The sequence below is a fragment of the Arachis hypogaea genome, chromosome 3 (assembly GCF_003086295.3).
Source record: "Arachis hypogaea cultivar Tifrunner chromosome 3, arahy.Tifrunner.gnm2.J5K5, whole genome shotgun sequence".
Taxonomy (NCBI): Eukaryota; Viridiplantae; Streptophyta; class Magnoliopsida; order Fabales; family Fabaceae; genus Arachis; species Arachis hypogaea.
In genome coordinates this window covers 29,338,421-29,365,885 of record NC_092038.1, presented here as the reverse complement: position 1 = coordinate 29,365,885, position 27,465 = coordinate 29,338,421, and the positions used below count along the sequence as shown (strand labels likewise).

The 27,465-nt window shown below is 34.2% G+C and overlaps 2 protein-coding genes across 2 annotated transcripts; both read right to left on the bottom strand.

Annotated features, from left to right (window-relative positions):
- Positions 1–1,787: 1,787 nt before the first annotated feature.
- Positions 1,788–8,772, bottom strand: LOC112790069 (uncharacterized). Its single transcript, XM_025832296.3, has 8 exons — positions 8,226–8,772; positions 6,651–6,785; positions 6,223–6,414; positions 5,645–5,706; positions 5,373–5,542; positions 2,640–2,788; positions 2,414–2,557; positions 1,788–2,085 (listed from the first exon to the last, which is right to left on the bottom strand). Exons 1-8 carry the CDS (start codon positions 8,571–8,573, stop codon positions 1,900–1,902), a joined length of 1,386 nt encoding a protein of 461 aa, XP_025688081.1. The 5' UTR covers positions 8,574–8,772; the 3' UTR covers positions 1,788–1,899.
- A 7,908-nt stretch (positions 8,773–16,680) lies between these two features.
- On the bottom strand, positions 16,681–22,013 carry LOC112790068 (polynucleotide 3'-phosphatase ZDP). Its single transcript, XM_025832294.3, has 11 exons — positions 21,458–22,013; positions 20,780–20,842; positions 20,525–20,584; positions 20,195–20,266; positions 19,952–20,008; positions 19,677–19,753; positions 19,402–19,483; positions 19,105–19,221; positions 17,438–17,568; positions 17,249–17,318; positions 16,681–16,956 (listed from the first exon to the last, which is right to left on the bottom strand). The coding sequence occupies exons 1-11, from the start codon at positions 21,878–21,880 to the stop codon at positions 16,909–16,911; spliced, it is 1,200 nt and encodes a 399-aa protein (XP_025688079.1). The 5' UTR covers positions 21,881–22,013; the 3' UTR covers positions 16,681–16,908.
- Between the last annotated feature and the right edge of the window lie 5,452 nt (positions 22,014–27,465).

Sequence of the window (27,465 nt, the reverse complement as noted above, 5' to 3'; positions counted from 1 at the left end):
GTTGTCAAAAATAATAAATTCTGATAGTCTTTAACATTTTTCTAAGTTTTAATCAATAATGCTAATAAGGTATAATGATTAACAACGTTATGTTATTATATAGTCAAAAATACTGAAAAGATAAATTATTTAGTTTAATATCATAGTTGTAAAGTTAAATTAATGAAACTTAGCTTGGTGTTTATAATAAGTCGATGAATTAAGGTTCTTATTGCTTGGTATTTATAAAATGTAAACTAAGACACATTGCTCTTAGTGTAAATGAATCGACATTATTATTTAATTTATGTGAATGATTTTTTTAGTTCAGAGACAATATATATAATAATATGTATTATCATATATAATTTTTTTGGTATTATATATTATGATATTTATTTAGACAGTTTAGTGACAATGGACATCACACTTTTTGATTGATACTTTTAGAATAGAATAATACTACACATACAAGTCTTTTTGTTAACTAAGTTTAATTAAGTTGGTCTAATATCAATAAAAATCATTCTCATCACTCTCATTTACTTACTCACTCAAACTTTATTATTTAATTTAGTTAGACTTAATTCATAAAAAAATTTGTATGTATAGCAGTTTTCTTTAGGATAATCTTACCTGGATATTTTTTTTTTTGTAACCATACATGCATGTAATTCTTTTACTATGAGTTCCTTGTTTTATAGATTTCATTTTTTTTGGTTTTCTATTTGATTACGGATTTTCTCAAACATGGATCATAAGTTGATTGATTTAGATTTTGTTGTCTGCTTTTTTCTTTTTTTGCTATTTATGGTTTTAACTTTTAAGTTGATTGAGCAATACACTGTGTTAGATGTGTATACACAAATTAGAAGGGGATAAGATTGGGTATAATTGTATGAGAGAGAGAACATGTGTGCCAAAAACAATTGTACAATATAATACAAAAGTTAGTATCCATGAAAGGTAAATGAAGGCTTGTCACTTTGAATTTATGAAAGGTTATGAACGTAGGTATCATTAATTTCAATGAATAAAAAAATTGAATTAATAAACCTTGGTACTTATCAATCGGTAATGAAGATATGAATTGCTTCCTAACCATTTTGAGCCAAAATTTTGACACAAATATTCGGATTAAGAAAGAGTTCAACAGTATGAAGTTGAAAAAAGTTCAAAAGCTGTAGTCTAAGATACCAATTTCCGACAGTTTTGTAGTTACCTGCCGATTTTGTTAAGAATCGAACCGAATTAAGCATCGATTTCTAGTTGAACCAATTCACCTTGCCAATTCGGTTCGGATTTAGAACCATGGTTTCTATACTACTATGCTCTTGTACATTTAGCAGCTTTTTTATTTTATTTAAATGAAAAAATTAAAAGCCCAAAAGCGCAACTCATTCGAGCCATGTTAGCCATTTGATTAGTTGACAGTCAATTTGCCATGGAAACAAATTTTGTACATTATTCAATTGTGGAACCAATTCAACTTATAGAAGTGCAGTGAAAGCTAATGCAGCATTCTTCCACGTCCCCATCGCATCGATCCATAACCATTTTCTAGAGAAAATTTGTTGATTAAGAAATAAAAAACAATTATGATCACCAATTCCAAAACGAAGAAAATACAGTCAACCTTAATCAAGCACATTTACCCCCCATCGGCATGCAAATTTTATTAGGAAATCATTACGGTTAGGGATCCCCTTTTGTCCTTTTTTTTTTCATTTTTTTCTAAGAGAAACTTACAGATCTTAATGTTACTATGTGATATTGGTATTTGTTAATATGCGACCATTGACCTTAACTGAATACAAAGATAAAACAACAATCACCATTAACTAAATTGAAATTTTAACAATGCATGTATTATAGTTTAGTATAGAAGGTGAGAGAAAAATAAAATAAACTTAAAACCTTTCAAGAATCCAAGGTTCGACTTAAGACTGAAATCACACCCGAGTCCCCATTTAAGAAGAAAACTTCAAGTGGCACATATGGAGCGGAAGACGTTGAAGCACCAACCCTGTACGTTGGTTGCAACATTTTGCTACCTTTTGCACAAGGAATTGTTCTAAGACGAGGTCCAGTTCTCATTTGCCAGATCTTCATGTCATTCACAAAGGAAAGAAATTAAGCCACTTCATGCAATTAAAAAGTTTATTCACTTATTTGTTTATTTATTTTTCATAAAAGAAAGTTTCATGTCATGTCATGGGGTTCGGCTATATTTTTATGTTGGTTGCCGAAGACCTAACACAACCCTCCTCATAAAAGAAAGTTTATTCAATTATTTATGCATGCTAATAAAGTTCAACTGTCAAATGTCAGTGTTACACTAACAACAAATGAGAGAACTCAGAAAATTAGTCATAATATCATTTTAGTAATTCAAGTTTTTAATTGCAATGTAAAGGTAAAATATGTAATGTACCTCAATGATTCCTTTTCTAGGTGCATGAATAGCCAAACACAAACAGTAATCACTCTTCACAGGTTCATAGTGATTAGAGCTTGACGATGTGGTGTCTTTATTAACCAACATCTCCATGAATAGACAGCTGGCGTCCCTATATCCCTGCGAATTCCATAGTAAGAGAATAAAACAGATACTATATTTTGATATTTCAGGGAGGGAAAATTGGGGTTCAAGAGAGAACCTTCCACAAGCGCACAACCACAAGTGCTTGAGTATCAAGCAGCAATATGCGACCAAGTGAATCTGTTATAGCAGCCAATGTACCACTTGGGGATAAGGTAAGCTTCTCACCCTTCCTAGGGTGATCCTTAAAACAAGTCAAAGGTGAAGCTGCATTTAACAATGATAGCAAACTCAGACAACTAAGGAGGACATTAACCCTACAACCAGTTTATCAATTCATCTATTGCTAGAAAAGGGTAGGTCCAACAACATTTCTTTCGTTTTCTTGATTAGACTCAAGTGTCCATCATTTGAATTTAATTAAAAGAACACTCAAAATAAGCTTCTTAATATCAAATTACATCAAAATAAGCCTCTGAGGGGGGAAGTCCCTCATAAAATCATGAGTTTTACACCAGGTAGATGCCACGTGTCTAATCCTAGCCCATAAAATATGCTAGTCAAAAAATCTGTCATTGAAGGTGTGTGTATTACGCTCCGACCAAATTGTCCAGATAATGGCAAAAACTGCACAGTGCCACAAAAATTTTGCATATTTTCTACTAGCAAACCAAACAAACCTAGTAAATAGAAATTTGCCTAGGGTTGCAGGACCATCAAAGATGCTAAACAAATTGTTTCAATATAAAAGAGGCCATCGGGCAATGAAAAAACACATGAATTTGACTCTGAATTTTCCCCACACATAACATAAACATCAGGGAAGATATCCTTATGTGGCCTTCAAACCAGTAACATGCCATTTGGTATTAATTCCGTTAAGCAGAGCTATCCATATAAAAGATTTTACTTTAGAAGGAGCTTTGGACTTCCAAATGGGGTCTAGATGGAAAGTTGTGTTGGGTGAATCGGTAAGAAATTGGAAAAGGATTTACAAGTATAACTACTAGAGATGTAAAGAGACCATACACTTTTGTCGAGGTTAAAAGACGGAAAACCATCAAGAAGACCTAAGAGAATCAAAATTAAGTTCATAAGATTCCCTATCATTAAGATTATGAAAGAAATGGAAGTCTGAAAGAGAAAGAGGAAGCCTGAGTAAATCTAAAAGGATGGAATAGGAGAATTATGCAAGGAAGATAGATAATAAAGATTAGGAAAGATTGAGTTAAAAGAGGTATCTCCTATTTTATTGGAAAAAATATATTTTTGGTTTGAATAAATGAACAAAATATGGGGAATAAATTTTCTTAGTTGGGATAAATGTTACCCTCCTCTATATGTAGGTAAATTTTACACGTTGTGCCTTTGAGCACAACTCTCTTGTAGCAAACAACCAACATAACACGTTTTATAGTATACAATAGAAGCAACACAACCAACATAACATAACCTCTATCTCTCTAAACAAATTACACCACTCGCACCTCTAAAATTATTCTTTTTTTATTGATGACACCATTGAATTACAATCATCTATCATGAAGATCATTCCAAATCTTGTAAACTTGAACATCAATAAAATCATGAACTAGCAACTCATATTCAAACACATTATAAACTTTTATATTACCTTCAATTTTGAACTATAAAAATTATGTCAAATTATTTTGGATTAATGTGAAATCCTATAGACGTTATCTACAATATATAAGCCTCTAATCCAACGGTGGGATTTGTATGGAATTACTATATATAAGGGGAGACTTGAAATGAATAGCAAAAAAGTGAGGAGGGTTGAGAGGGTTCTCAAATATCCTCTAGGTTCTTTGGCCCCCTTTGACAAAAACACTACTATGTCTACTCTAGAAAGACGAAAATTAAAAACACAAAATTATTAACAAAAGAATTAAACTCACTTTGTACTCAGAAAAGAGCCTCGTCTAACAAAAAGTATCCAAATGTTAAATCTATGTTGACTCCATTAAGAGATAAGCAAGTGTGGCATGTTAAATTCCCAAACTACCCCTTCCGCTATATTCAACATAAAAACCATCACCATCACTGAATTAGTAGAATTCATCTCAACATTCAATTGACAATCAATTAACAAATGGAACTCAATCCAATTTGGTTTGGCCGAACCAACACCAGAATCAACTATCTACTACCATCATTGCTCTATACATGCTCCACGTTCACATCTTCACTCATTTGAGATGCGGTTGCAGTTGAACTCCCTTTGTTACCTCCAAAACCATTCTTGTGATTAGATAACCCATTTCCATTTGCATTCACACTCATAGGGTTCGTAACCTGTGAATCCCCAAATTCCTCACCCCAGCAACTTCGATGGTGTCGAAGCACGCTTGCTGTTTTCAAAGGTGGAGAGGTGGTCTAGGGGCAAAATGGTCAATTTAGAAGAAAGACTAGGAAAAAAAAGGAGGGAGAGGAGCAAGGAGGGCAGAGGAAGGTGGAGCGGGTAGGGAGGCAATGGAGGTGGGTTAGGGAGGAGCACTTGATTCAAGATAGAAAGTGGTGAGGTACACATAAGCATTCTATTAACTAAATTGGAGACAGAAGAATTAACTTGATTCACAATTATTAACCAAATTGAGTATGCTTAAAACTCAGGGACCAAACTGATGTAAAAACTCAAGGACCCTGGTCTCTATTCAAGCATCATGGTTAAACTTCAGCAACTAAATAATTCCAACTACCAGGAAATTATAAAATTTCCCTTTCCTTTTACTTGGTTTAAGCTTTATTTATTTCATATCCAAAATATTTTGCAAGTTCAAGTGTCGTTATAACCACAACAAGCAAAGACTATGATATTAGTTCCTCCTACCTCGAGCAAAGGGCTGTGGCTTCTCCTCTGATTTCTTTGGAGATTTCTTGGGAGAGGTCTGTTCACTCCGCCAAATCAACTTCGAAAAAGATGCTACTGTGGAAAATGCTGCGGGTACAACTTTAGACAAGAGTTCTCCCACTAAAGACCTGCCTTTGTCCTCAGAGAGTCTTCCAAATGGTCAAACCAAACTTGATCAATAAAAAACTTAATGAAGCACATCAGGGCACATATAAATATTGAAGAAGCACATTACATAATCCACGAAGTACCTGTATGCTGAGATCACAGCATCCTCTCCAACAGCCACTGCACAATAATAACGTTGACTGGACTGCCCAAGAATAAAAGCAGCTGAATTCAAATACCAGAAATGACTTCAGAAAGCATCCACTTTCTAGGATTTAACCAAAAACAATCATTATGGAAGATGAAAATCACAGTAAGATAAAGTGAAACTGTGAAAGATGAGCTGCGCAATTGAAAAAATAAAAATAAATAAATAAAAACAAATAAATTAAATCAAAAAGGAAATCAAGGAAATTTATCAAATAAAATTTATTATCATTTCTGTATTGAGAGACACAATTATATGTGATTTTCCTAGTCAGCAGGAATTTGATAGTCATTCAGATTATGGAGGAACGGCAAAAGAATGCCTAAATATGCTAACTAGCAACTAAAGGAGTAATAGCTAAATGGAAGAAAGAAATAAAAAAGGGTGACTTCAAAAAGGTTACATGCGATTATACAATGCAAAAAGCAAACAAAATGATGTTTGTGTTTCATGAAAGGAATTTGTATCATCAGTGATGCAGACTTGACATCATTATTATTGAATGGATTTTACCTGGTTTTCCAATAGTGGTGGAGGCATTATGCCTGTGAGTGCTGCATCAGCACAAGTACCATACTTGCCAATATTCCATAACTGGTAAGGTAATTTTACATATTGATTTTCAAAATCCTCTGAATCTTGGCTCTTTGGCTTTTGAACCCAAAATTGAGGATATTCTTCTTCAAACCATTTCTGAAGCATATTCTACATTTCAACATTGCAATGGATACTATTAGACTCAAAATCTACATTTTAAGATTGTAGCATTTTTCCGATTTACTTTAATCTTTTTCAAGATCCACTTAAATGCAGCAAACAATTTTACAGTAAACAAGATAAAGTATTCTAATACCCAAGAAAGCATCCTAAGTTTTACATTTAACACAAGGACTACAGTTCAGAAAGTTATAAATAGCTGAAATACAGAAGTTGATGTTTACCTGAATATCGGAGCCATCAAAGCGGGCAACTACACCTGGCATAATGACACAAAATTCTTCTGATGAAGTATCTTGAATTAAGTCTTTCTTTGTTCCCCGAACTCTTAACTTTAAAACTCGTCCAGGATAAATCATCTATGTAGAAGCAAATTATATAAGACATATTAACAAATAGCAAAAGAATATAACAAATATAAATCTAAATTTGTTTTGAGGATTTTACTCATAATCTGATTTGTATACCCTGTGGAGTTTCCCACGCTTAAGATGACAAGGTAGCACTGAAAGTTTTAATTCTGTCATAAAGGTTTTTTGAAAGAAGAACAAAGTATTTGAATAAATTTTTGGGGAACATATGATTAAGAACCCGAAAATTACAATTTCTGTCACAAGATAAACGACCAACTTCTCAACTGAATTATCATATCAGCATTACTAGACATAAATGTTTCCCATATATTGGGACATATCCACACTCAACAAGAAATGGGGAAAATTTCGTGAATGCAACCTTCAGCATGCTTGTTAAGGTAATAAAATGACTTGAGTAACTTGGATGCTTGCCATGATTTAGCCAAGACTTAGCGGTGAGTGTTATCTTCTTAGTGCATCTCCTTCCAACCCCAGTTGCAAGGAGTTATTAACATCCAATTGACAAAGAAACCACCCTTGGACCACTACACAGGTCAGCAATGTCCAAACTTTGAACTACAAACATTTTTTTCTCACAAGAGAGGTGTTAAAAATGTCAGTCCTTTAGTCTGAATGGCCCTTGCCCGTAGCAATGAGACGAGCTTTCTACCAGCTCATTCACAGCTTAATCTTATATACCCACTAGCATGTAGCATCCAACAGCAATCACACCCTTTGCCTTCATTACCTAGCTCTGAGATAGGAACCAGCCTCCCACACATAACTTAACTCTTTTATACCCACTAGCATCCAACGGCAATCACAACGAAACCCTTCATCACCTCTACCCAACATTCAAACTCTCTAGCTTTGAGAAAGGAACTGGCCTCAGTTTTAGACAATAAAGAAAAGGAGTAGCGACCTTTTTACGGTGAGACCCACTCATAAGTCATAACAGAGGAAGGAGGGCAGAGGATTATTATATTTATGATGTAGTAGTCATGGTTTGCCAGTCGGTGCTGCGTTAATAACTGTGTTGTATCTGCAGGTGGAGTATTTGATATAGAGGTGGTGGTTTTGATGGATTATTTGATACAGAGAAGCAAAACATCCGCATGAGGTTATAATAATACCAAGCAGATTACAGTTTCTATTATCGAATAATGCATTCACGAAAGCCGAAATGCTGAGAAATAAATATCTCTGCTGTATCTAGAAAAGAAAAAATATTTGACCCTTTAAACCAAATTTGTATCCCAAACAAACACGCACGCACACGAACGCACATTCGACTTCAAGATAGATCAAAGTTTTCATGAGGAATTAAAATAGGTTTTTCTTTCTTTTCAACAAGAACAATAGCAATTCAACGCATCAATAGATCAAAGTTTTGTTTTTGTTTCCCATTCAAAATGCACAAATCAAACCAGTTCTGTCAATTACCTGTCTATGAATGAGTTCCCCACGGAGCGAGAAAACAAGCAGGTAACCGCAGGAGGTGCCGGCGACGACGACGCTGACGTCATCCAAGACGAACCACTCGATGGCAGAGATGAATTCGGCCTCGATAGGAGACAATTCGGGTCGGATCATGACGCGAGATGCGTTGGAGTCGGACCAGGAGAGGATGAGGAGAATAGAGGAGCGGTTGGCGAGGGCGAGGGAATGAGTGTCGATGGCGCAGAGAAGGTTTGGGTTGTCAACGAGCCAGCCTGACTTGCCGGCGCCGATTTCGGTGAGCTCGTCGCAGGCTATGCAGCCCAAGTCGATCTTGTAGGATCGCCTTGCCATTGCTTCTGCTCTGTTTTGCTGCGATCGAACACAAGTGGATCACCAATCCGTCATCACAATACCAAAACCATGAGGATGACGATGTTGCTTGCTTCCACCTTGCTTTTCTTTTTTCTTCTTCTTTTCGGTCCGTTCGCGTCAATTGAAAATGAAAGTAATATCCCAATTTTGTCCAACAACTAGTGACATTCTCGAGCTTGGCACGCCGAGTTCGTATAATCAAATTAATAATAATAATAATAATAATAATAATAATAATAATAAAACTCTACATTCTAAACAAAATATTTAACAAAATCTAACTAAGTTGTTATAATAACTTTTTAAATCAAGTGTCTCATTTTTTCTTTTTAGCTTTTTCTTCTTCTTTATTTTCTCATTCTCCTTCTTTATTTCTTTTTCCTTCTCCTCTTTTTTTTTTTCAACTTCTTTTTTTCAAATTCGTGTTTGGAGGTTCTTTTTCTTCCCTTCTTCTTCTCATTCTCTTTCTTCTTCTTCCAAATTCACAAAATTTTTCTTCTTCCCCAATGTTGCGTCTTCTTTTTTTTCTTTCCTTTTTCGTTATTTTCATCACCAATAACACTAACATTTTGCTAACTTTTTTATAGTTAATGCCATTATTAAATAATTTCGGTTCATTTTTTTGTTTATTTCGGTTCATTTGTGTATTAATTGAGGTTCACTTGATGCTGCTGATAAGTATTGACCAAAAATATAATTGAGGTTTATTTGGATCCAAAAATGAATTCGATGTGTTTTTGTTAATGATCGAGTCTTTTTAACTGTTTGTTCAAACCTAAACTAATTTTGGTTTATGTGTGTGCTAATTGAGATTTACTTGCAAATAAGTATTGATCAAATTTTTTAGCAAAGAAGAATGAAATTATTCATTATCACTTTATTCAATGGCATTAGATTCCATTCTATTTCATTCAATTAGTTCAATTTTGAACAAGCAATCAAAAAGACTCAATTATCAACAAAAACACATTGAATTCTAAATGAACCAAAATTACTTAAGGAACAAAAAACTAACACATTGAATTCTAAATGAACCAAAATTACTTAAGGAACAAAAAACTTTGTCAAAACCTAACAGCAGCATCCACTGAATCTCAATTAACACACAAATGAACCGAAATAAGTTCAACTTTGAACAAAGCAGTAAAAAAGACTCAATTATCAACAAAAACGCATATAATTTATTTCTGGATCCAAATGAATTTCAATTAAACTAAGAAATAAACTAAACTTACTTAAGAAATAAAAAATTTGGTCAATACTTATCAGCAGTATCAAGTGAACCTCAATCAATTCACAAATGAACTGAAATTAGTTCAATTTTCAACAAGCAATAAAAAAGACTCAATCATCAACAACACCACATTGAATTCAATTTTGGATTCAAATGAACCTCAATTAAAAAGAGGGAAAAAAAACGCAGCGACAACAATAACAATAAAAGAAAGACGATTGAGAGAAAACATGCGAAGAAGAAGAAGGAGGAAAGGCAAAGAAGAAGAAGGAAGAACGCGAAGAAGAAAAAACATGAAAACAAAGAAGCGTTATTGAAATGCGTGTGTACACACTGGTGTAATTAAAGTGTTTTTTGTTGAGTTTGAGCCTGCTTGATTGGACTTGGATACAAAAATGCTTGGATGTGTAGTTAAGTACTTTTTTCGTCCCCAAGGTTTGGGGTCAAAATCAATTTCGTCCCTAATCTTTTTTTGTTATTAAAATCATCCTCAATCTTTAAAAACACATTAAAATCGTCCTCCCCCCATTTACAAAAGTTTTTGGACACATTTACCCCTGAGGTTGTTACCGGTAGTTGAACCACATAATGGTATAGAAAATTAAGTTTTATTTTTAATTAAAAACCTCACCCGTAAACCAGAATCATAAAGCGTGTGCTAGGGCTAGGGTTCCAGTGTAGTAATGGCGTCGGAGAGCTCAAGGTCGTCTTGGACCAGGGGGTCTGCGCAGAAGAGGGGGCTTCTTTGTGGGCATGGAGAGAGACCAGTGTTACGAGTTTCGGGAACCAAAGAAAACCCAGGTCGCCGATTCTGGGGCTGCGTCTACTATGAAGTAAGTTCATGTTGTATTGTTCTCAGCTGACCCCAACGTTTTGTTTCTGGGCACTGACTTTGGTGGGTTCATGTAGGTTAAAGATGAGTGTTAGTTTTTTCGTTGGACAGACCCAGAAGCTGAAAGCGAACATCCGCATGTTGCAAGGTTGAAGAGAAAAGTTGTAGCCCTGAAGGCAGACGTGAAGGCATCTGAGTGGAAGTTGAAGGTTGCTGCAGTGTTAGGCATGGTTGGCTGGGTTGGTTGTTTATTTTGCTGGTTGCAGGTTTCGTTGAATCACAGGCAGGGTTTACCATGTTTGCTACCTCTGAAACTGGGTTGATGAAAGTTAGGTAGAAAATAGGGCAATTTTAGTTAGTTTGTACTTAGACATTGAAGTCTACTTTATGTAATTAAAATCTGCTGCTGTGGCTGGATAGTATTTTGGTAATGAAACTGGTTTTTGTAGGTTAGTTTATGTGTATGTAAGTGATGGTGTGTGTCTGTAATTTCACAAGAAATTGGTAATGAAAGTGAAAATGGTTGCCCAGAATTATGACTGAAGAATTGTGTCTGGTTTAATAATGCATAATATGTAGTATGTATTACTTGCTCAACATTAGAATGAAAGCAAAAACAGATACATCAAAACACAACCATGAGACTTCATTCATTAACAAACCAAGCGTAATAACCTTAAACCATTCATTAAATCAGATGACAGTTGGACTTAGAACAAAACAACACTAATTCGGTTCACTTTTACCCAACATTAAGCATAAAGAGTATGTAATAAGTTGCAATCAAAATGAAATCTCACAACCATACAGTATGATCAACTTACCTCTACATTAACCAGCTAACAACTTAAATAGTGTCTAAACATTGTTAAAGTTTTCCCTAATCCCTTGGAGGCAGTTTTGCCATCAGTCTCAACTTTCTTGGAGAAACATGTAGTGCAATGTTGTGAGTGAAGGAGACTTTGTTCATAACTGGTTGGCTTGAGCTAGATGCACCCTTTTCCTTGGTAGCTGGTGGTGGTTGGGTTGAGCTTTTGATGGGCTTCATCTTGGGCCTTCGCTGGGGAGTAGCTGCTGGTGTTGTCTTGGGCTTAGATGCATGTGTTGTGGGCTTGGAGATAGGCTGAGAATGGGATGACTTGGACCTGGTTATGGGTGTTGAGCTGGTGGCTGGTTGGGGCTGTGATGATGACTTTTCTTGTGGTTTGGACCTCTTCCTCCCTCTGGTAGCAGAGTGCACAGCAGGTTGTGAAATTGATCTCTTCCTTCCTCCATTAGTTTTCTTCTTCACAGCAGATTGTTTAAGTGGTTGGGCCTGCAATACAACAACAAGGAGACAGATAAACACTAACATACATATGGAAAACATTGCAATAAAGCCTAACAGTCATGTGGAGAACTGAACTTACAAGGAGGGGTGAATTGCTGCACCTTCCTCTCTTGTGACCTGATGCACCACAGTTTGAACACCTCTGTATTTTCTCCCTCCTAGACAAGTGTGTCTGGCATCTAGCCTCTGATTCATCAGGACCTCTTTTCCTTTTCTTCACTGATCTGTGGCTAGACTTCCGATAGCGTGGTGGCATGACATCATCGAAGTTAGTGTGCTCCCACAGATCTGGGCCATTGAAAGGGTTGATTACCGCCTCATAGCACTTGACATAGGCCTCTCTCTTGTAGCAGTCATTCACATACGAATCCAATTCAAGACCCTTGAAGTTTATACAGCTGATGGCATGTGTGCATGAAATTTCACTTAGCTGCCATTTCCTACATGAACACTCATGAAGAGATAAATCAACAGCATATTTGCTCAACCCATTGACAACCTCATAAGTCTGCAGACCAATAAGGCCTCCACTCACCGGCTGCCCTATCTCTTCTCTATATCTTCTTCCTAATTCGAGGTAAAATTGTTCCATTGAACTTTTGAATTCTTTCTTTATTAATAGTCCATCTACTCATTAGGTACACCCTAATTTCTTCTAGCATAGTAATAATGGACTTTTTCCTAGACTCCAATTTGCCTCCATTAAAGCTTTCACACATATTATTTACAAGAGTATCACATTTGGAATGGAAGTTAAATCTGGACCTGCTCCAAAATCTAGGAGGAATAGAGTTGAGGTGCCTGTGAGCATCCACATTGACCGCTCGAACCACTGCCATTTCTCTCTCCCAATCCTTCCAGTGTGTAGTCTTTGCACACCTCTACATCAATCGGTTCAATTACAGTCCAGGAAACTTTTTTTTGAAGTTGCTGTAGAGATGGCGCATGCAAAACCTGTGATCTACACCTGGGATTACTTCATCAAAAGCTGGCAGTAAACCCTAGCAAAAGGAGGTAAAATTGTCTATGCATAAGTATGTTAATTGAGGATATTAATTCAATTTACCACAATTATTATTACCTTCTGCTGATCAGACATGAAGGTTGCCCTGCCAATTGTCTCAGACCCGAAATCATCAATTAGCAGCTTCAGAAACCAAGTCCAGGTATCTTTCATCTCTGACTCCACACGGCATAGGCGATAGGGAGCATTTGATCATTGGGGTCCCAACCTATAGCAGTCAACAGCTGCCCCCCTTGAGGTGTTTTCAGAAAGCATCCATCTAGCTCAATGAACTTCCTACAGTGCACAAAGCTTTTTTCGCAAGCGTCTAGCCATACATAAAGTCTTTGAAATATGCAGTAGTTGTTCAAGGATGAGTGTTGCTTCTTAATCTCAAAGTTAGGGGACCTCTATACCTTGAGCGTCATTGATGATCCTGGATTAGCACGTAGCAACTCCGAGCAGTAATTAGCAATCCTCTTGTATTGCTTCCTATACTCTCCCTGTATGTCATCCAACGCAGCTTGCCATGACCTGGCTGCCATTGAGGTTGTAACTGTCAGATTCCACTTCCTTTGTGCATTGTTCACCAATTCCTTGATCTTAACCTTCGGATTATGTTCCACCTTATTCTTAAAAACTCTACTCAGCCACAAAGTATGCATTATCCCAATCCTATGCAACTGGCCACAGGTATGCTTAAGGTTCATGGACCGAAGCTGCCAAGTTACTTCCTCTTTCATCTTAGCAGCATATAACCAAAAAAGACAACCAGGCTGACAAACAGCCCTCACTCTAACCAACTCAAGCTTGGCATACCTGAGTCCCCTTATTGTTTGTACTACATACGACGTCACAGTGTCCTTAAATTCCTCTCTTGAAGCAAAAATTGTTCCCACCTCCCACTTGTAACTACTCATGTCCTTACAATCCTTATGAATTGGATAGCTCCTTGTCTCATTGTTATCTTCCCCTTGTCCTTCCTCATCATCTGAATCAACACCAACCTCATACTCCAAATCCACTTCATCGCTATTGAAGCCTTTCTCATCACTAAAATCGCCATTCATAACCCCTTTGCCTTTATCAACCCTCTTACTATTCTTGGCACTTGTATCTTCCTCAAACCCACTCTCATCATCATATTCCTCGTCACTATCTGTAAAATGAATGTCGCCTGCACTATCAACCTCAAGATCAGACGGAATAAACTCCTCATCATCGCTGTCATCATCGATATTTGTCTCAGCCCATTCATTTTCAGCAGCCACATCTGTTTTTAACTTATCTCCTTCATTGCCTTGTTGCACATCATCATTTTCCACCTCTTGACCTTTTTCACCCTCATAAACCACCAACTGATTACCGGGATTCTCTTTTGTTTGGCCTCCAACATCAATAAACCCAACTTCAGAAAATTCTTCTGCATCCTCAACCACATGCACCACAAACACCTCAACATGACTCCTCAAGTTCGCTATTCTGCACATCTTAAGTGCATCTTTATCCGTAACAAATAATTTCAGGGCCTTCTCTAACCATTGACTAGCTGGATCCTTATACCACAGAGCTGAAATGTTCTCTCTGGTGTATCCGAACTGCCTTAGTTCTGCATATGCCTCAAATATAGACCAGCAATCATTCTCAACATCTTCAATGACTGTCTTTTGTCCCCCTATATACTGCAACGTCCCATCTTCATATCCAAATCGACCCCATGGTGGACAGTCAGAGTAAAGCTTTCCATTTCTTAAAGACACAAAAAAATGTAAATCAAACCCTCGCAATTCTAAGATATTAAGAGAATCTGTTCAAACATTATTACGTTCAACCTCGAAACAAAATCGTAACAAATGCTACATAGATACCTGAATATTGATGACAATGCCGGACCGACCTCCTTCCTCACCATTGCTAGTGACCTCCAAATCCAGTTCCGATACTCTTCCGGTGACGACACACCACTGCTAGGGCATCATTGAACATGAAACATCACCTTTGAAGTGTGTAATGACAAATGATATAGTGAATGCCTTTCGCGGGAAAGAAAAACGAAGCGTTAGGGACCCTCAGGGGTAAATGTGTCAAAAAATTTTCGTAAATGGGAGGAGGACGATTTTAATGTGTTTGTAAAAATTGAGGATGATTTTAATAACAAAAAAAAATTAGGGACAAAATTGATTTTGACTCAAGACGTTGGAAACGAAAAAAGTACTTATCCCTTAAAGTAACTACCCTTTTTTTTACCGGTTAAATTGTCATCTAAAAAAATAGATGTAATTATATAACTGTATAAAATGCTTTATATTGTCAATATATCAAAATTAAACTCTAAAAATAATTAAAAATATTTTAACTTATATTTAATGGTACATAACTTAAGTTATATTTTAGCTAATTTTTTAAATATTTTAAATCAAAATAAAAATTTTACAATGATCAATCAAATATGTTTTTTATATTTATCTAGATATCGAAAGAAAAATTGAAATATATGACTCGTAAAACAATTAGTTCCTCTCTTAGTAATTTCAAAATTCTCAATTCTATAAAATATTTAGTATATACCCAAAAGTGCGGAATACGATGTTTCTTGTACTACCAAGTCCCCTTTCAGTTTTGTCCTTTAGTAATGTAGTTATTGACTAATTTAACCATAAAAATCAATTTGAAGTGACCAAAAGCAATACTACCTTAATTTTAACTATTTTTTAAGTGTTGTCAAAATTATATAACCATCGTTGTTTCCATAACCTTCACAACATGCACCATATAAAAAGTTACGGAGCTTAGTTCAGATAAGGGGAGATTATGGTCCTCCCAAACCTTTATTAAAAAATTTAGTAAAATTTTTTAAAAAATAAAAAATAATTCAGTTGGCTCAAATATTTATTATGACTTAAAATACTAAAGTTCAATCTTCATCTCTTATTTTTATTGCACAATAATTTTTAATTTTAAACATTCAAAACATATTGAATTTGAACTGAATTGAGTGTATTCGTATTTCGCAGCTCTCTATTCAATAAGCAACACTCCCTCTACCTGAGTTCAAATATAAAAAATTAGGTATTTTTTATTTATGTAATTTAATATTATTTTATATTTTATTGTTTATTTAATTTAATTTTTTATATGATAAAAATATTAAAATATTCAATAAGTATTGATATTATTGTATTTGTATAAATTGATAAAAATTTAATAAATATTATAAACTTTAATATTTGTCCTTCTAATTTCTTTTTTACATATTTTATCGGATATATATTTAAATTTTTATATAAAATAATCATAAAAAATCAAAGAGTTGATGATGCATTTTTTAAGAAGAAGGCTAATATTCAAAATGAAAACATATAACTTTTAACTTTTACAATATCAACACTTATAGATAGTTCTTCTACTTTAATGAATCACAAAAAAAATAAGATACAACCTTCAAAAGTTAAAGAGTTGCATCTGATGAGTTTAACCTTAATTCTTTGGAACGATACCCTAAAAAATAGCCTTAAATTTGGCAATATCATTTAAATCAAAGAGATGAGGTTAGACGAACTTATCTTAAATGGGATCCATATCAAAAGTATTTTGATAATTATATTCTATCTTACTCCCCAAAATTTCGTTTCAAACTCCGTCACTACATGTATGAACCATAAAACCACGCAGCAACGATGTTGGTTCTTTTGTCGCCATAAATTTCAAAATGATTACTCGACATGATCATAGAATTGCAGTATTACAAAGAAATTTAAGATTGCTCCAAATTAGATGCCTACAATCTAAATTACAATAATTAATCCATTTACATTCTTCCAACTGATATATTAAAGACAATAGCATGTAAATTACATGACTCTCCCAGTTAGCAATGTCTAGCAAACATGGCTTTAAATGATCCGAGATTTGATATCAGGCATCGAAATACTCTTCAGGGACAAAAAATTTTAAACCAATGGCCTAAAATCAATGAAGGAAAACAAATCAGACAATAAACATGTGAGGAACAAATAAAGCAATTTCTAATGTCAAACAACATAAAAACTAGTAAAGAAGGCGATGATACTATTAACAATCTCAACAACCTATAACCTTCTCGAGAAGAATAACTGAGTCCCAGCTATCATCTTCATTCTTTTCAATAGGTTACTTAGATGTAATGATTAAAGTTCACATTATCTGGAAGACAAGTGCTAAATACTGGCATAAAATTTATGAAGCAAATTCAGTATGGCTAAAATGGTTTAAATACCTCTGCAAATTTGATATCTGCATCACTGTGATCTGATTCTCTCCCAGCTGCATCACCAACATAAAATGATCTACATCAAGAAAAACGTGTGCTTTACATTCTCGAACCTTCATGGGTGTAAACAAAAATTTATAACAATGAAAATGTAGCACTCAAAAGTGCTATCACATGGAAGGGGGAAAAAATAACTGATCCATGTCAATGGCAATGCCGGAGTTAAAGTGCTGCTTCATCAGATGCCACATCCCTGATTTAGGTTTGCGAAAAGGATCGTCTTTTCCGTCTGCTTTACCTTTACCTACCCCACAAGCAATAAACACCTGCATACAGATGAAACATTGTTTCTCAGGTCGGATCCTCACCTATTTCCTAAAACTTTATTGAAGAATGTACTGCAACTTTTTGTTTCCTTTTTAATATTTGTCACTTGCTGCATAAAGCATGTAACTGCTTGAGCAAGAAACCAGTATTCCAGTAACAACAACCACCAAGCCTCGAGTCCAGGGGAGATAGCCTATATAGATTGGATGATAAGATAGCGCCTTTGCATCAGCCATAAGGCCACAATTATAGATATACAATTAATTCCAAATAATTTTTCATGGTTTTTCAAATAGTTTCTTGGTCGCAATAGCCACTAACATAGGAGCAAGCTTAGTAAGAGTAAATACATTTTGCATGTAAGGAAGAAAGTAATAGGACCCAAGATAGTTATAGCAGATAGAAATGTAACATAAACATGTGGTTATATGGTGTAGTTTGTTATTTGTTGACAAGGACAGAATATCATATTCTATAAGATTTGGTAGGGGGAGGGAGTGAGTCACATATATGGAGGTCAGCATTTTTCTATTGTTTATGGTGTATTATGTGAGACTAAGTCTATAATACACCACTCCAATCTGCTGGATATAACAGTTCTTCACATGAAGATCCTTTTATACAACAAACACGATTCGAGAGATACAACAACCCTTCTATACAACAAACCCGATTCAAGAGATACAACAACGTTGATACATGAGCAATATCAATTCTACTTGGATATACATAGCCAAGTTTCATACTTGCACTATGTTTCATATCATGATTAATGCAATTCCGATTAAAAAAACCTCATCTACTCTCAAGGCTTTGGCATGTCTAACTGCTATGTTGTCACAGGCTTAGGAGAGTGAGAACTAGTATAGTGCTCTAATTTAGGTTCTGTCATTGTCCGTTATTCCTTGTTATATTCTCTTGCACTTTTCAGGTTAATATCTATGGGAGCCTATCAGTCTTCTTCATACTGATCAAATGAGCTAAATACAAGATAAAACCACCTCTATCATGTAAATTGCTACCTTAATTTTCTTTGGAATGCATTCATTCCTAATCCTATATTACCTAGCGTATCTTTTTCTTTAGGAAATGAAATTAAAAGAAAAGAAAGACAAAAATGAGGATGAGATTTCCTCACATATACAAAATAAAGGGTTAACACCTAAAAAAAGAAACTATCTAACTATGTAAGCCAATCCCGTTGGATATATTGGTTAGAGAAGGCCTTAAACAGATGATGTTGCATTGTATCTGTGTTAGGTGTCGTATGCCCAATTACCCATGTTTCCTAATAACTATTACCAACAGGTGAAAGATAGAACAAGGATATTTAACCTTGAGCACCACCAAAGATATCATCAAATTTTAACATCACCCAATTTTGTTTAACTAATATGAACACTGTCAACAAAGCAATATCCCAAACACAGAAAACAATTGAACCAGAAAACGATTGTTATAGCTAGTAAGAAAAAGAAATATTTGCATTGCTAATAATAGTAGAAGACAGATGTGTGGAGTCTCAAAGAAGTCACCTGAATTGGAACCTTCACTTTCTCAATAAAATTATTGAGACGTCCAATTTTTGAGTCCACAGCTACTTGTCTCTTATTTTTCCAACGTTCAATATTGGATTCATTGGTGAAAATTACCTATAATAAACAATAGCAAGACAATAAACAGCATAAGAACCAGAAATGCCATTATTATCTATTCATTTTAGTTAAATTGTGACCATCACAAGATACGAATAAAGGAGGATGAGCATAGAAGAGTTCTAAAAATCAAAGAAAATTCTACAGCCATTTTTTTTAAAAATAAAACAGACACACCAGCTTGTACCCATCCTTGTATAAGCTTTGTAATTTATCAGGAATTGAAGGATACATGAGGGACCAAGCATCTGCACCCACTCTGTAAATAAATAAATAAATAAGCTTCTTAATACATCAAATCAAAAGGTTGTAATTTATAAAAGATATTAAATCCAAGAACTTCTTTGCAGCGAAAGCACCACATAAGGTCACAAGACCTGACGCTACCAAAAGGTAAACCAACAGCATCAACAAATATAATAGCAAATTTTAGACTTCAGATTCAAGCATACTTATTCACAGCAGTTTTTGCAAGACACCCATCAAAATCAAATGCAGCAATTTTGCTTGAGTCATTCAGGCCATCATCCTGCAGTTATAAGAATCCATAACATAGAATAAAGTGAAATGGGTGAAAATATAAAGGCTGCATGAATTCTGGATGATGGAGTACCTCATTTTTTTCAATTGGCTATCTGCAAATCTATATCAACCAGAAGATGTAATGCTGCAAATTCTGACCTATATCTATTTGATAGAAAAAAAAAAAGGTACCCAGTAATCTCACCCGTTCAAGATATATGACTGTCTGAAATGCTTTCCATTTTGGTAAGAGGGTAGCATCCTGTATCAGGTAATCATTCGTTGAATATAGGAAGAGCCAAAAAAAAATAGAGAAATATAGAAATAGTTAAGAGGATAAGAATTATGACCATAATGATATAAACATGATAAATTTTCAGTTTTTCACCATTAGACACTAAAGCCATTAATAGGTCATGAAATAAACACGAGAAAGGGAAAATCTTACCTTGTAGTTGTTCTTCACTTCAGAAACTGAAAAGTTAATTTCCTCTACTGCTTCAATGTCTGATTCACACAGCTGCATGCAATAAACATGAAGAACAAAGGGAGTTAACAGTAAATCCAATTTAAGCTGACGTATAGCATTTGATGGAGAAAACAAGCATCGGCAAACAACCTAAACCAACAATTTGTGGTTTCTAGTTGAACTGTTCAAAGTTGTTTACAAATTGATATTAAATAATACAATATCATTTTCTCAAATGTTGTTGCTTAATCAAATCCACAATTCTGACATGTGTGGAAACAAAAATAACGAATGAGTACACATGCTTGCCTTCCTTCGCTTTGTATCCCTGCCTTCATCCTTTTTTATGTCCTCTATAGCTTTATCAACCTATCAAAGAAGTGTACACACAAACAGTCAGTAAAATTTGAAAAGAGACAGGTTTGATTAAGTTCAATAACACAGAAAATTGGAAAAGAAAGAATAACTCATTATACTGGCATCACAAGTTAACTTTGCTCTATGACATAATCTCTCTCAACATTTATATTTGATTTGTTTTTAAAGAAATAATGGAAATCTCACCTTCTTTTGAGACTTGTCATGTGCACCTACCAATATCTTCTTCAAAGCTTCCTGGTCAGTACTCTGAAGAAACAAAAAACGTGCCAAACTTCACCTCAATAAAGTTGATACAAAATTCTCATCATAAGCTTCAAAATTCAAATTGCAATATTAACAAACTTGACTCATTTTTCACTGGTTGCATCATACAACAATATAAAAAAATATATATTTGTATCTTGAAATTTTGGGAAGGAAAAATTGGGGGGGGGGGGGGGGGGATGTTCTTAAAATCGAAATGATAACATTAAAAACTTGTTTGACTGATTAGAAAACTAAAAGAATAAACTAATGCATTGTCAACTATAGCGGTTTAATGAAGTGTATGATTGGAAATTTTAGATTCAAGTTTAACCCAAAATGTGAAAACCTATACCTCTAAGAAGTAAGAAGTCTTACAAGTGAAAGACAAATAAGTGACCATTATTCAAGGGAACACTAAGTCCCAAATAAAACTTAATCCTGAACACTGAATGCGGAAGACACAATTCTTTCCGTTGGGAACTATCCGAGTCTCAATGGTTAAGGACTGATATATACCCGCAATAAAATGGTTAAACCCTAAATTCTAAACTCAGAAAAAAAGTGAAAACCTAACAAATTTCACCAGGACTTAAAGGAGAGAAGAAAATGCGAAACCTTCAATGAGGAGAAGCCTTTGATAGCGTCCTCAGGGGAAGCAAGAAGGGATTCAGAGTCAGAGGGGAAAGGGAAGCAATCGAGGTGGTGCCATTTGGTAATGTCGAACCCTCCTTTGCCCTTTGCGACAACGCCCAGTCTCAGCGCCTTCGACTCGATCGCCTTCGAGCACGCCTTGCACGTTGACCGGTTGGACTTCGCGTACTCCGCCAACATAGACGAACCAGGCATTGTGGACTGAAATGGTTTTGGGTTTGGCTTTCTGGTCCACCAGAAGAGACGTTTCGAAACGGGGGAGGATGCGCGGAGTGCGAACCGCGGGAGAAACGGAGAGTGTGGGAGGAAGAGGGAAGTGATAGGGTTGGGGAGATTATTAGGGTGATTGGCGGTGACGATTACGAGGAATTTGGGAATGGTTAGCATTGAAATTGAAATATTTTCAGCGCTCTCTACTGTGACTGCGCTAGAAGTTTCGCGCCAATCATCTCAATCGCGTTCGTATAGTGGCGGGAGGCGGTAGTAATTTCGGCCCAGGGACTGCACAAAAGGATTTGTTAATAACTTAGGCTTAGTTTGGTAAAGCTTTTATTTTTTAAAGGTAGCTTATGAAAGCTGTTTTTTAAAAGACAGCTTTTTAAAAGTTGCAGCACTTACATTTGGTAAAATCAAATTAAAAATGACTTTTAATAAGTACAAGCACCATAATTGTGTTTGGTAAAATAGCTTTTAAAAGTTGAAAAAATTATAATAAACATGTTTATAACAAAAAAATAATTTTTTTTTCAAATTCTTTAAAATTTTATATAATATAAATAGATAGAAGTTCATACCTAATATGTGATAGAGATGTATTTGTGTTGAAATTTGTGAAGATTAGGTTGAAAAATAAAAAATATATGAAGATTGTGTTAGATTTTATGAAGGTTAGGAAGAGAAGTTAGAAATATATGAAGATTTTAATGACAATATAATAGCGAGAAATATGTGCGGAAAAATGAAAAAAATTTGGTAAACATAAGTCAGCTTTGAAAAGTTCCCTCCTAGGTACTTTCAAAAGTACCCCTAACTTTTAAAAGCCGCAAGCACAAACACTTGAGCTTTTTAATTTACCAAACGCTGACGTGCTTGTGCTTTTTAAAAGCACAAACACCTCCTGAAAAAGCTTTACCAAATCCAGCCTTAATATGGTCATTGGCTCATTGCTCTTTTATCCTTCTTAAATTAAAGAGAAATTATTTTTTCAAAGTTTTAATTTTGTTGAAGTGTAAGTGTGTAACATGTTTCATATAATCGGTCAATTTTCTTTTAGAAGATTCATTCATGCAACTAATATAAAAAATAATTATTCAGTGAAGTTATTTGAATGAGAAAGACAAAAACTCTTTCTAAACCTCCTCGAACGAGTTGGTAGAAGTACCTATAAAAAATTCTGACACTTATTATGTCCTTTTATTTCTAGTATTTGAAAGGTGATAATCAAAAAATTTGAAAGGATTCGTATAAGAAATAAAAAATGCATGAGATTAACATAGATATTATTTTAATTATGTCTTCTATATAATAACACACACCTGCAAGTGCTTTTGGGCGAATTATGGTCTACGACCTAGTTTAAAATTTGGACCGTAATAATATTCCCACTTGAGAGTCAATTACCACATAAGATTAAGTATGGATATGATTTTGATTACTTTCCCTCTCTTTTAATTTGCTTTCTTGCATTTAAAACACTCCCTCTTAAGATTTTGTTTTTTTTTTTATGATAAAACAATTTTCTCTCTTTTTTTTGTTTACAATTTGACCGTGATTACTCTAAATATATTTGGTATTTTATTTTTATAAAATGAAACCAATCAAAGAAGATAGTTAACAATAATAATAAGAACAAAAAGAAGAAAATTAAAAAAGTAAGGGAACAATATCACGAAACTTCAAATGGGGACAAATGATAAATAAGAGTAATGATGACGCTGACACTAATGCTGCCTTTTGTTTTTTGGTTTTTTTTTTTTAATTTGAACAAAAAAAGCGACAAGGAAGAACAAGGCAATAACAAAATAAAGGAAGATGACAAAGAAGGAAGAGATGTTGATTTTTTGTAAGTACAAAAAAATAAATATAGATTAATAAGATTAATTTAATACTTGAAATCTAATAACAAATGATAATGAACATAACTCAGAGTAAAATAGAAAATAAAAAAAATAACTGTTCTATTTTAATTTGATTTTCTAATATAATAGTTAAGAAAATTACTGTATCTATTCAGTTCATACCCAAATTTTTTAAAGAAACTCCAAAAAATTTTCATTCATCAAAATTAAAAAAAAAGTGGCTATCAGGTTTTAGAAAAATCTTATACCTCTTAGATTTAAAATCCTAACTCATAAGTTCATTAAAATAAAAATGGATCAAGTCATAATTGGGTCTAAAACAAATAAAACAAATTAAAATAAAATAAACATAAGGGGCCTGCTACACATACAAGTAAAAAGACCGTACAAGTTTTACAAGTTATCAGCCCAAACTTTATTAACACGCGCACTAACTCATTTTGAATGGAGCATAACTACACGCGCCCCACTCAAACGGTTCCTCTTCGTCTTCTTCTTCTTCTTCTTCCTCTTCCTCTTCCTCTTCCTCTTCCTCTTCTTCTTCTTCTTCTTCTTCTTCTTCTTCTTCTTCTTCTCTTCTTCTTCTTCTTCGTCTTCGTCTTCGTCTTCTTCTTCTTCCTCTTCCTCTTCCTCTTCCTCCTCCTCCTCTTCTTCTTCTTCTTTTTCGTTTTTTTCGATTTTCATGGTTTCTGAAATTCTTCTTCTTCTTGCTGCACGTTCTTCTTCCTCTTACTCTTCTTCTTCTCCTTTTCTTTCGTTTCTGCACGTTCTTCTTCCTCGATTTCTTTTTCTTCTTCTTCATTTACGTCTTTTCTCTCTGTTTTCTCGTTTTTTTCAATTTTTCATGGTAAAATCGTTTTTGAAGAAGAAGAAGCAGCAGAAGATGAGGAGGAGAAAGAGAAAGAGTTCTGAATTATGCATAAGATGTACTTCAACGAATTTTGGGTGTATTTTCTTAAATCCTTTGGGTGTATTTTCTGTAACTCTTTGGGTGTATTCTATAATCGTTTGGGTGAATTCTTGTAACCGTTTGGGTGTATTTTCTGTAATCTTTTGGGTGTATTTCTGTAATCATTTGGGTGTATTTGAGTGATATCTGACTGATATCTATGGGTGTATCTGACTCATATCTATGGGTGTATCTTACTGATATCTATGGGTGTATTTTTCATTTCAGAAAAAATAGCAGGCATTACAGAAATACACCCAAACGATTACATAAAATACACCCAAGAGATTACAGAAATACACCCAAACGATTACATAAAATACACCCAAGAGATTACAGAAATACACCCAAACGGTTACAGGAATTCACCCAAACGATTATAGAAATACACCCAAAAGATTACAGAAAATACACCCAAAGGATTTAAGAAAATACACCCAAAATCATGCATAATTCAGAACTCTTTCTCTTTCTCCTCCTCATCTTCTGCTACTTCTTCTTCTTCAAAAACGATTTCAGAGCTTGATGTCAAAAAACAATAGAAATCGAGAATAACGAAAAAAGAAAACAGAGAGAAAAGCACGTAAATGAAGAAGAAGAACAGAAAGAGTAAGAAGAACGTGTAGCAAGAAGAAGAAGAAGAATGAGAAAGAGAAGGCAAGAAACGTACCTTGAATAATATTTCTTCGTTTTTTCTAGTGATTTTGATGAAGGAGAAAGAGAAAACGAAAAGAGGAGAAGAAATTTCAATAAAAAAAAGAGGGAGGAAGAGAAAAAAAAGAGACACAGAGAAAGAAGAAGAGGAAGAGGAAGAGGAAGAAGAAGAGGAAGCACGGAGAAAGAAAAAGAAGAAAAAGAGGCACAAAAAAAATGTGAAACGGCATGAATAAAGCGCGTGTAAGTGACGTAGGAGTTGCAACACGTTTTGGTGGATTAGGCATTAATAAACTTGTAATAGTTACAAGCCCTAATCGCTTGTATACTGAGCTTTTCCCTAAACATAAAATAAATATTAAAAAAGTGATGCCTATTTGATTCATCTTGACTAACGAGAATTTTTAATGCATCTTGTAAATAGTAACATGTTTGACTTTCTATAATTATTAATCATTATCTTATCCAATTCTTAATGCATCTCCTAAACAAATGATTTAGTCATGTTTGCAAAACATTCTTTTACTCTCTTAATTGTTACTCTTGTAATTACACCAATCGGCATATATGCCAATTCTTTGTCCCACATAACTCGTATCAATTAGTAAAACCAAGATCAGTTAAAGGCACAATAACATTGTACAAAATTAGTGCTACAACATTCCAATATTAATATTCTCATGTGATTTGAATAGTTAAAACTTCTCCTACTAGAATTCCATTAATAGCAGCCACCATCAACTACCTCTGCTCTTCCTTTGTTTGTACGTGAACCCAATAGCAAAATCACCCACACCTTGTCAAATTCAACATTTGTCCCTCATTCATTCAATGCGAAAACTCCACCGGTCAAACCACATTCATTCAATGATCTCTACAAATCGAACCATGCGGGCGTGAATTTTTCCGTTATGGTGCACGATGGAAGAAAGAGACTTTCAACTTCGGTGTCATTCACGATGGCTTGTGGAAACTCGAAAAGCTCGTGCCTAAGAATAGAATGGACCTAATTTGTTATCACTGGAGGCGTATAATAAGGAGATGCTGAGATCGAAGACTTTAAATTCTTCTGCCACAACAGGTCAACAGCTATAACATTCTCGCCGGAGAATGTGGTTGGCACCATGAGCTTGTTGTCAGAGTTTGTGTTCCAGCAGCGTGAGTTGAAAAAGAGAGACAAAGATGAATCCAGGGAGGCTATGGAGGCGAAAAACGAGTTTACGAGGGTGCATAGCTATAACAGTGGCTATATGGAATTTTGGTGGATTCTTTCATTACTACTTTTTATTGTTGGAAAGGGTTGGAATGGTGGTGATAGGTTTTAAAAATTGTGTATAATTTTGTCGATAAAAACTTATCTTTTATGAATATAATATTAATTTTATTTTTTTTATAGTTAAATTTGTCAACGCCTAAAATTTTTATGATTAAAAATAGTACGGTTATTTATTTATTTTTAATGATCCTTTTAATACTTAAATAAAAAAAGCAATTAAATATATGTGTTATTTTTTAAAAATATTAAAAAGATAAAAAATACACAATTTTTTTTTATTTAAAAATTAAGAGGATGAATTAAGATTTTTAATATTTTTATATAAATTAATAAAAGTAAAATTAAAAATATTATAAAAATATGAATTAAGTAGATATTTCTTATATATCATACGAATATATACATTAGTTTCATATAATTTTAAAACATTTTATTATAACAAAAGTAGTTATCAGGCCATTGCCGTATAGGAAAAACAACGAAATACCTGAAATCCTATCATATATATCAATTAATATATAATAAACAACTAGTGCATGTTTCTTTGTTGACAAATGTATAATTTTTGTATATGAGAAGTGTATAGCTATTTAGTTGTTAAATAACAGCAAGAGAAAACAAATAATAGAGTCATGTATTTGGACAGTAAAAATTTTACAAGCCAACTGAGTATAACCTATTTAAATTATTCAAAGTAAACATTTTATAAAAAAAATGACACATCAACTTTTTCAAGATGCCATTTAAATAGCTTGTCCCATGTCTTGGGAAGTAAGTATTTTATAAAATATATCTTTCATTCATTTTCTTCCCATCAATTTCATGTAGAACTTGAAAAAAATGAAAGAAACATTTGATTTAGTAACTAATGTGAATCCAAAAAAGTTTCAATAGCAAAGTATATGTTGTTAGAATATGAGAGATTCTTAACAACTACAATGAGAAAAAGATTAGATCGATTAAAATGGTTCTCCAAGATGCAAAGATATCATTCTCATACTGAAATATGTATTCT

Excerpts from the sequence above, each read along its gene's own strand:
- LOC112790069 (XM_025832296.3), bottom strand. The coding sequence starts at position 8,573 with ATGGCAAGGCGATCCTACAAGATCGACTTGGGCTGCATAGCCTGCGAC. Across the intron at positions 5,707-6,222 it reads CACCACTATTGGAAAACCAG|TCCAGTCAACGTTATTATTG; the intron begins GTAAAATCCATT and ends ATTCTTGGGCAG. Across the intron at positions 5,543-5,644 it reads GCTGTGATCTCAGCATACAG|ACTCTCTGAGGACAAAGGCA; the intron begins GTACTTCGTGGA and ends ACCATTTGGAAG.
- LOC112790068 (XM_025832294.3), bottom strand. The coding sequence starts at position 21,880 with ATGCTAACCATTCCCAAATTCCTCGTAATCGTCACCGCCAATCACCCT. Across the intron at positions 20,843-21,457 it reads AAGGCTTCTCCTCATTGAAG|AGTACTGACCAGGAAGCTTT; the intron begins GTTTCGCATTTT and ends TTGTTTCTTCAG. Across the intron at positions 17,569-19,104 it reads AAGTGAAGGTTCCAATTCAG|GTGTTTATTGCTTGTGGGGT; the intron begins GTGACTTCTTTG and ends ATCTGTATGCAG.